Below are 9,417 nucleotides of genomic sequence, written 5' to 3'. Positions count from 1 at the left end.
ATTTGCAATGAACTAAATATAACATTGCATATTGCTCACTGTTAGAATTACGCTCTCAAAGTTTGCATGATGTGTGATTGCTTGTGGTTGTGTAACCAAACATAACCAGCAGCAATCACCTGCATTTTGAAGTAAAATAGAATCTTTTATAAGCCATTATTTTAAATCTGTTAATTTCAAAATTAATGCATAAAAGTTGTGGCATCCTATTGATATCATGCATTCATTACAATGACCTTACTTTGTCTACTTGAACTGTAAAAAGACATTCATTAACACAATTCTAGATTGAATTCTTCCAACCTTGTGTTGGGTTTGTATTGTGAGCTATATTACACAAGGTTGAAGTACTGGTGTTCACAGGTCTATTCCTGGCTGTGTGGAAGCAATTGAAGTGATGAATTAAGAATAAGTAAATGGGGTCACAATAAAGACTTTTATTCATAACCTATTGGTAACAATACATTAGAGCCACTGCACTGGAATATTAGTCCAGATTAGGCACTCAAGTTTCTGGAAGGGGCCTTCAATCCACAACCTTCTGACACATAATTAAGGCTTTAGATTCTTGAGTTAAATGTATCTCCCGACTCGGACGTTGTTGTCATAAATGGTTTGCTGCCAGATCTGGTGTATTTATTCACAGTCTTCTGACTGATGCAGCCAATATCACTGATGACCTGTAGCAAGTTTCTCCTGAACTTCACTCCAGCAAAAGCATACAGGAATGGGTTGAGACAGCAGTGGAAATAGCCCAAATTGGATGTGATGGAGATGGCGATGTCCAGCCTAGATTCAATAACACAGCTCTCAGCTATGACGCCCAACCTCTGCAGAGTGTCTATGAAGAGGACGATGTTGTAAGGGACCCAGCAGATGAAGAAGGCAGCGACTACCATTACAATGACCTTCATGGCCCTATACTCTTTATTCTTTTGCATATTGTGAGATCCATGTAGAGTCTTGATGATCATGATGTAACAGTAGAACATTATTGTCATCGGGACAAGGAAGCTAGTGATATGGTAGAAAAAACGCAAGCCCACCATCCAGGCCTTGGCAATATTGGCATCAAAATCATAGTGGCATTGCAAAGTGTCTTTGGAATGTGTCTCCCTCAGGTATATGAAATCAGGGATGGCTAAGAGGTGGCAGAAGAGCCAAACGACAAGGCAGCTGATGTGCACTGACAAAGACCTGCGTTTGTTGTACATCTGGACTGCGTGCACAATGGAAAGATAACGCTGAAAGCTTATGCAACCCAGAAGATAGATGCCACTGTTGAAATTGATGTTGAACATGGCCCCAATAATTTTGCAAGCAATTGACCCAAAGATCCAGCCCTTGATTGTCTCCACGGCCCAGAAGGGCAGACTGGCCACTAGGAGAATATCAGCGAATGCCAAGTAGAGAATATAGGTATCAGTCATGGCCAATGTCTGCCTGTTCCTCAAGAGAACGGCCACTGCCATTCCATTCCCCAGCAGTCCCACAAAGAAGATGACAAGGTAGAAAATAGGAAGGAAGAATTTGTTAAATGATTCAACCTTGAGTGTGTTACAGCCAGCATAGACATCGCTGAGGTGAACTGGATCGTGGCTGCTGTTTGGGAAATAATCCCAGCTCAGGCTGGAGTTAAAGATGTCCTGAAGCTGAAAACCATCCAAGATGAATTCCTGCAAGGAATAAACAACACTTACTTATCACAGTTAAAGGAAGAACTATGACTGCTGAAAATTTGAAATAAGAACCATAAAATTGGTCTGCAAAAAGTGACACCACAATGCATGGCCAGAATGAAGATGATTGGATATTTCCTCCATCAATCATGCCTGGAGGTTAGAGTTGGCCAATATGGAGCCATTTTGGCCATTGTTAAGGTAGGTTTGAGGAGGCAAGGGGGTGCGAGGTGGGAGGGAGAGCGGTTGCAATTATGGAGCGGGGGCTCCCAAGACAGGAGTGACCCAGATTATTTTTGTGAGGCTTGGAGGAGAAAATTCAAGCTTACCTAGGTGTGGCCTCTTCATCTCTATCACCCCTGGAAATGATCATAGTGTGCACGGTCCCATCATTTCCAACCAAACATGCTAAGCAGGCTCACAGGATCCCAGTTTGCATATTGAAATAAGCCTACCATCAGAAACAGGAGGGGGCTTAGGGAACCCGGAAGAAGGCCCCTTTCAAGTGGCGGGTAGCCAATTAGGGTAAGTAAAATGACCTCTTAAGGCCAATTAACTCCAGTCAGCCTGTGGGCCCCTCAGGGCGTCGGAAACTAGACCAGCTGCCCGGAGGGCAGGCTTTAAGGCCCTCCCTGCCTATCTGGCCATAACTTGCCGCAGTCTGCCCTGTGGAGGGGCACCCCCTCCAGAATGGTAACCTGACAGCTGTGGCCATTTTTTAGTTTAAATGTTTTTAAAGTTGCTGACATGGTGCCTCAAGATGGAGGCGGCCTCTGTCTCTCTGAAGCAGCAGGTTGCTGCCATTTATGAGCTGGAGAGCCTCCTATTGGTCCTCCAGCTCCGAGAGCCCACCTGCCTTCCTTAGATGGATGGTGAGCTCTCCCTAAATGGACAATTCGGGGAAAATCATGGCCCAGTGACTGTTTCCCAAAAGCCAAAATCCTGCCCCTTACTTTCCTCAGTCTTCCCTCTCTCCTAAATCTACAGGCTTTTAAAATTGAAGCACAAAGTCACCTAATCAATACTTAGTGATATATTTACCTGGAATTGGTAAGGTTTTTCTTGTCATTACCCCTCTGATTGTGTCTGTCTTCACTTTAGAAGGCATAAAATCATCCAAAGAATACTTGAAAATCAGGAGGTAAAAGGTAGGGAGGAATTTAAAACAATTACAATCACTGGAGAAAATATACTGGGAAAACTATTAGAACTAAAGCCTGACAAGTCCCCTGGATCTGATGACCTGCATCCTTGGGTCTTAAAAGAAGTGGCTACAGAGATAGTGGATGCATTGGTTGTAATCTTCCAAAATTCCTTAGATTCTGTAAAGTTCACAATGGATTCGGAAATCGCAAATGTAACACCTCTATTCAAGAAAGGAGGGAGACAGAAAGCAGGAAACTATAGGCCAGTTAGCCTAATATCTGTCATAGGGAAAATGCTAGAATCCATTATTAAGGAGCTAATAGAACATTTCGAAAATCATAATACAATCAGGCAGAGCCAAGGCGATTTTATGAAAGGGAAATTGTGTTTGACTAATTTACTGGAGTCTTTTGAGGAAGTAACAAGCAAGGTGGATAGAGGGGAACCTGTAGATGTGATGTGACTGGAATTCAATAAGATGCCACATCAAAGGTTACTATGCAAAATAAGAGCACATGGTGTTGGTGTAACATATTAGCATGGGTAGAGGATTGGTTAACTAACAGGAAGCAGAGAGTAGGGATAAATGGGTCATTTTCAGGTTGGCAAACTGTAACTAGTGGAGTGTCACTGGGATCAGTGTTGGGCCTCAACTATCAACAATCCATAGCAATAATTTGGATGAAGGGGCCAAATGTATGGTTGCTAAATTTGCTGATGACACAAAGATAGGTAGGAAAGTAAGCTGTGAAGAGGACAAAAAGATTCTACAAAGGATTTAGATAGGTTAAGTGAGTGGGCAAAAATTTGGCAGATGGAGTATAATGTGGGAAAATGTGAACTTGTCCATTTTGGCAGGAAGAATAGAAAAGCAGTATATGATTTGAATGGAGAGAGACTGCAGGACTCTACAATACAGAGGGATCTGGGTGTCCTGGTACATGAATCACAAAAAGTTAGTATGCAGGTACAGCAAGTGATTAGGAAGATAAATAGGATGTTGACGTTTCTGGCAAGGGGTATCGAGTATAAAAATAGGGAAGTGTTGCGACAGATGTACAGGGCCTTAGCTAGACCACAGTTTTGGTGTCCTTACTTAAGAAAGGTATAATTGCATTAGATGCAGTTTAGAGAAGTTTCACTAGGCTGATATGAAAACAAGAAATGCTGGAAATACTCAGCAGGTCTGGCAGCATCTATGGAGAGAGAAGCAGAGTTAACGTTTCAGGTCTGTGACCCTTCTTCAGAACTTTCAGAAATTTTGCTTTTATTCACTAGGCTCATTCCTGGGATGAAGGGGTTGGTCTTATGAGGAAAGGTTGCGCATGTTGGGACTATACTCATTGGAGTTCAGAGGAATGAGAGGTGATCTTATTGAAACATACGAGACCCTGAGGTGACTTGACAGGGTGGATGTTAAGAGCACGTTTCCCCTTGTGGGGGAGTCCAGAACTAGGGGACACAGTGTAAAAATTAGGGGTCTCCCATTTAAGACGGAGATGAGGAGGAATTATTTCTCTCAGAGTGTTGTTAGTCTGTGGAATTCTCCCCAAGAGAGCAGTGGAATTGAGGCCTCAATCAGAACTGCCATTGTCTTATCGAATGGCGGAGCAGGCTCGAGGTGCCAAATGGCTTACTCCTGTTCCTAATTCTTGTGTTCTTGTGATTCTGACCACTCAAGTTCAGATTAACGCAGAAATCCTGAAGTTGCAGTCTGTCATTCACTGCTCTGCTATGGGCTGGATCATGGACGCCTCAACTTCCCCAGAGCCAGCAATCAGCGAAATCAATTGATTGATGAGAACTTCCCCTGTTCTGCTCTGATATCGCTGTTAGAAACCCCATTAAAAGTTAAGCCTCGTTCAATGGTTTTTTAACAGCGATCTGAGTAATAACTGCTCATGAACAAGCTATCTTATAGAATCATAGAATAGTACAGCACAGAAGGAGGCCATTCAGCCCAAGTTTGTGCCAGCTCTTTCAAAGGGTAATCCAGTTAGTCCCACTCCTCTGCTCTATCCCCATTTATTTTTTCCATCCAGCATCGCAAAATTAATTTGATATTTGTGGAACGTCGTTAAATGTCTCCATTATGATTGCTAGATTTTTTTTTAAGCCAGACTTTTAAAAATAACTTTTTTAAAGTTTGTTCACGATATTCCAGCTTTTACCTTAACCCCGTGTATATGCCCCAATCTTTATTTCAGTCTCTCTAAAAGTTTTTAAAAGTGATTTAATTATTGGTACTTTTTATTTCTTGGTTGGCTCTCTGTATGAATTCTTTAATGCGATTGGCTGCTTGGACAGTTTAATCACCTCACTGCAGCTCCACTCTGTGAATCCCCATTAAAGAATACAACAATTAATTACAGGTTGAGAGGGCCAATGTTTTCGCCACAGAGATTGCGAGATCTCTCAGTGCAGCTTTTTTCAAGGTTAGTGGCGAGAGCCCTTACTTTGCCGCTGACTACAAAATCCAGCTGTTTGTCTTCACAGAATCACAGAATTATTACAGCATAGGAGGCCATTCGGCCCATCGTGTCTGCACTGGCTCACCAAATGAGCAATTCACTTAGTGCCATTCCTTCACCGTCTCTCCGAAACGCTACACACTCTTCGTTTTCAGATAACAGACCCCATCTCTTTTCAAACTTAATGTTGTCCTCCCCCATGGGCCTTCACCCATGTTGCTCAAAAAAAAGGAAAGACATTTGATTGGGTGCGAAGGTCGCTACAGAAAATATAAATAAAACCTTCAGGGCCACATACTTATTTATGCTTCGAAACTGAAAAGGGAAGAAGGCACCAACATTGATACAACTTCTTCACTGTGGTAAAAGTAGGTAGACAGTTTCAGCAACAGTTGGAGTTATGTATGAGTGTATGTAAGCACGGAATTACAAAATGAACCATCATCCTGTTTCTTGCACTGGTTCATACGACATTCTCTTTCATTTAATCTTCAGTGGTTAAGGTTAGCAAAGCTTCCTTCATTTATTTTTCCATTGTAATTGATCCATCCAGCACAGTCACAATGGGCCAAATGACTATCTCCTGTGCTGTATCATTCTATGGTCAGCTGCCTGGAGATTTATGTTGCTGAAACAGCTCAGTCCCTGCAAAACTAAACTCCACACATTTCAAGATGGTTGTGTATGAAAGCTGCGAGTGAGTGTAAACTAAAGAACTGTGGATTGCAGGTGGGAAGGGAGATTACTCCTGGAACTTCTGTGGGGGTTTCTCCGCATTTCCCAGCATTAACTTTAGTGGAAACTGCTATTTACGCTGTCTGAGTGACCTGCCGAAGCTATGGCAGAAGATCAGGCGAACGCCCCACCACCCCACCTACAAACAGAAATTTGAGGTGCAAACTCCCCCGTCCTGCAATCAACAGTTTAATTTGAACCACATTCTGAACCAGCCTCCATGCTGGACCTTTGGAATGGCATCAGAGATTTATCATCATAATAGAATAATTTACTAAATGCTGGTCTCTGAAATTGCTCAGGTGTTACTTTTCAACTGGGGGGTGTAAGCCCCCAAAATTGTGATATTGGAAATTTCCAGATGGCCCCCTTGTAGAGTGTGAGTGCCATGAGCTGAGAGGGCAGACATTTACAAGGCGATCTCCTCCGCCTAATTGCTATGGATTCCCATCAACCGAGAAGTAATTCTGGAGAGGCCAGCGTCTATCAATACTGTAGGAAAGGTTGGTGAAGAAGCAAAGGAAATGATGCACTATTAACTTAAACAATCTGGGGAAGGAATTGGTCCAGTGCCAGAACTCAGCGCAAAGTGGACGGTACCCCAAGATCTCAGCCTGTGGGTCACTCAGGATTGGGTATCATTACATGAGACTGGCGTTCTGTGGACGCAAATCGGGCAACTTGCAGGTCAGAGCCTTGAAAAATTCATCCAGCTCCAACACGTATCCAAACCAGTGGTAAGTCCTGGATTGGGAGTGAGGCGAATGGGAGTGAGCCAGCCCGGGATGGCGGTGGTCCCAGTACTGGTGCCCAAAAGACTATTTTTTCTTACTTTTCCTCAGCGGCCTCCAGTGCTCCCGTTAAGAACTGCTGGTGAGGCCCCTGTAGATAGGGAAAAACTGAGTGGAACGTATATAGTGCTGCCAAACGTGGTAGCAGGGTCCTAAAACAGGCGTTCGCTCCTGATTAGCATTTTCAAGGGGCCCAATGCCCGTTTCATGGTGCCCTGGACATTTGGAACCCAAATTGGCAACCAGTGCACTTCCAAGGGCAAGATTGGGTGTAGGGCACCACTGCTCAATATTCACCTCCCCCGAGACTCATTTCCAGATCGATAAATAGATGTAACACAACCCAGTTTCTTACCGTCTATCCCCAAGCATATTTTGGAATCATAAAGCTATAGACATTTTCACCACAGCTGGAGGCCGTTCCAACCATGTGCCAGTTCTTTGCTGGAGCTGTCCTGACCTGCTCCCAAATAGCCAAGCTGGAATTTATAGATTGTACCCCCTTGTCCTGAGATCCCCCAACAGAGGAAATCGTTTTCCTGCAGCTACGCCATCAAATTCTTTTAACATTGAAAACACTTTAATCAGTTTACCCCAGAATCTACTATAGTCAAGGGAATACAAGCCAAATTTCAACAACTTTTCCTCATAATTTAATCCTCTAAGTCCTTGCAGAGCAGCCCTTGCAGACCAGATAAGATTGTGGAAAGGTTGAATCCAGGTCCCAAGCCAGGGTAAAGAAAGTTAGGAACCTATGGCCAAGAATATTGTTAATTTTAACTTTCATTGATTCAAAGAATACAATTTGGTCATCAGTTTGTAATGCCCTGGTAAACTAAGTTGGTCACTGGACTCACTGCAGATGAGAAGGATGGATTATCATTAAATTTCTACCATCAAATTAGCCGCCCAGTCAAGAGAATGGAAATAAGAATCAGGAGGGATGTATAAAAGGTGACTGGTTTGACATTGTTTGTTTTGAACCGTCCCCCAATGTCAAAATCACCTCCAATGACCAGAGGAAAGCTTTCCACCAACAGTCAGTAAAAACTAAAATGGCGCAATGGAGAAATAAACAATAGATACTCATTGTATAAATCACAAAAAATGAAAATTATCAAGAGGCTTTATTGCTGACATTTGTTTTTAGCAATTCTTCTTCGCAAAAATGTTAAATCTTGACCATGCTTTCAACCCAATAATGGTAGCCCAATGCTCATCTGTTGGGCCTCTACCCCACCTCATCAACCACCCCCCACCTCGCCCCAGCAAACCAACCCCCCCACACCCTCGCTATTGTAGGAGTCTTGTGTTTGCATGTTGACTGACCCTCCCTCCTGATCCAAGCCTCATGCTCCCCATGTTAATTAATTCCATGGATTTACTAGGTAACATGCAGGCTAGCAGTCACACTTTTCATTTTTGTCTGTGAGCAATGGCAGGCAAAATTGCCCAGTAACAATTAAACACGTTGATCCAATGATAGGGTTGGGTACGGCAGTCAAAAACAAACTTACTGTGTACATCCACTCGGTCTGGCCCATGGCTGCTGGCCTTTAGATGGCTGGCTGATGCTAGTCTTTCTTTCTAGCTTTTCGCTTCTTCTGTCCTCCGGCAACAGAGATTCGACAAATTGCTTGTCCGAGACAGCAAACAGGAAACACTCAACTTTCGTTTCAATAACAAAACCCCAATGAATGAACCATTCCTGTAAGTAGGATGTGGTTGAGGTGCATATTTAGCTGATCAGCTGATCAGCTACTGTGATAACTCAGCTCATCTTCCCGGTACATTTTCTTTCAAAGCCGGTTGTTCCCCCATCCCCTGCCTCATTTGGGGCTCCCCATCTTACGGCTGTGTGTTTTTTTGGGTTATGTATGTCTTCGTTTCCCATTTCTCTCCTGAAGGTGTTGCCTTATGCAGGGGTGCAATTCCATGGTCACCAGACACCTTCCAGTACGTGCAGTTGAAGGTTAAATTTATTCTCATTTGAAAGGAAGATTAAGGCTAAACTGATCTACACCAATCAGGGGAAATCTCTAAGTTGTATGAAGAGGATTTTGTACAAAGAAGATGATTATAAAGTAAGACAGCCAGGAACCAAACAACACAAAGACTAGGTTCTCCATTCTTAAGAGTCACTGATTTATGGCCATATGTCCAGTACAATGAGAGACTCTCTTAATCCCTCTGTCACAGTCTTGGACACTCTTGGTCTGTCGCTCTAGAATTGGCTTTTATAGTCACTCCAGGCGCTGCTTCACAAACCACTGACCACCTCTAGGCGCTTACCCATTGTCTCTCGAGACAAGGAGGCCAAAGAAGAAGAACACTCTTGGACAGGATTCAGGAAGAAACATTGTCTGATGGGCAAACTAACTGTTTCTCGCTCTCTCTCTCTCTCAACTCTTAGACCCCAGCTCTCTCTGTGTCATGACAATTTCTTGTTTTCACAGGAGCTATTTTAACCCACTCTGACCAGAGGGACCTGAGTGGCCAAGCAGTTAAAATCATCTCCAAAACGGTACCCACCATCTCCGCATCCCCATCCGACACCACAGGGCCCTTTACTTAGGTGGCCGAGGTGCTTGCCTG

General features: G+C 43.5%; 1 protein-coding gene across 2 annotated transcripts; it reads right to left on the bottom strand.

Moving 5' to 3' along the window:
- Positions 1 to 432: 432 nt before the first annotated feature.
- Positions 433 to 8,460, bottom strand: LOC137351916 (C-X-C chemokine receptor type 3-like). Of its 2 annotated transcripts, none has more exons than XM_068016796.1 (2): positions 8,340 to 8,460; positions 433 to 1,676 (listed from the first exon to the last, which is right to left on the bottom strand). In XM_068016796.1, exons 1-2 carry the CDS (start codon positions 8,364 to 8,366, stop codon positions 561 to 563), a joined length of 1,143 nt encoding a protein of 380 aa, XP_067872897.1. In that variant the 5' UTR covers positions 8,367 to 8,460; the 3' UTR covers positions 433 to 560. The 2 variants fall into 2 exon arrangements, with proteins under 2 accessions (XP_067872897.1, XP_067872898.1); XM_068016797.1 differs by having other exon boundaries at positions 433 to 1,652.
- Between the last annotated feature and the right edge of the window lie 957 nt (positions 8,461 to 9,417).

Source organism: Heterodontus francisci, chromosome 37, assembly GCF_036365525.1.
Source record: "Heterodontus francisci isolate sHetFra1 chromosome 37, sHetFra1.hap1, whole genome shotgun sequence".
NCBI lineage: Eukaryota > Metazoa > Chordata > Chondrichthyes > Heterodontiformes > Heterodontidae > Heterodontus > Heterodontus francisci.
This window is presented reverse-complemented; position numbering and strand designations above follow the sequence as displayed.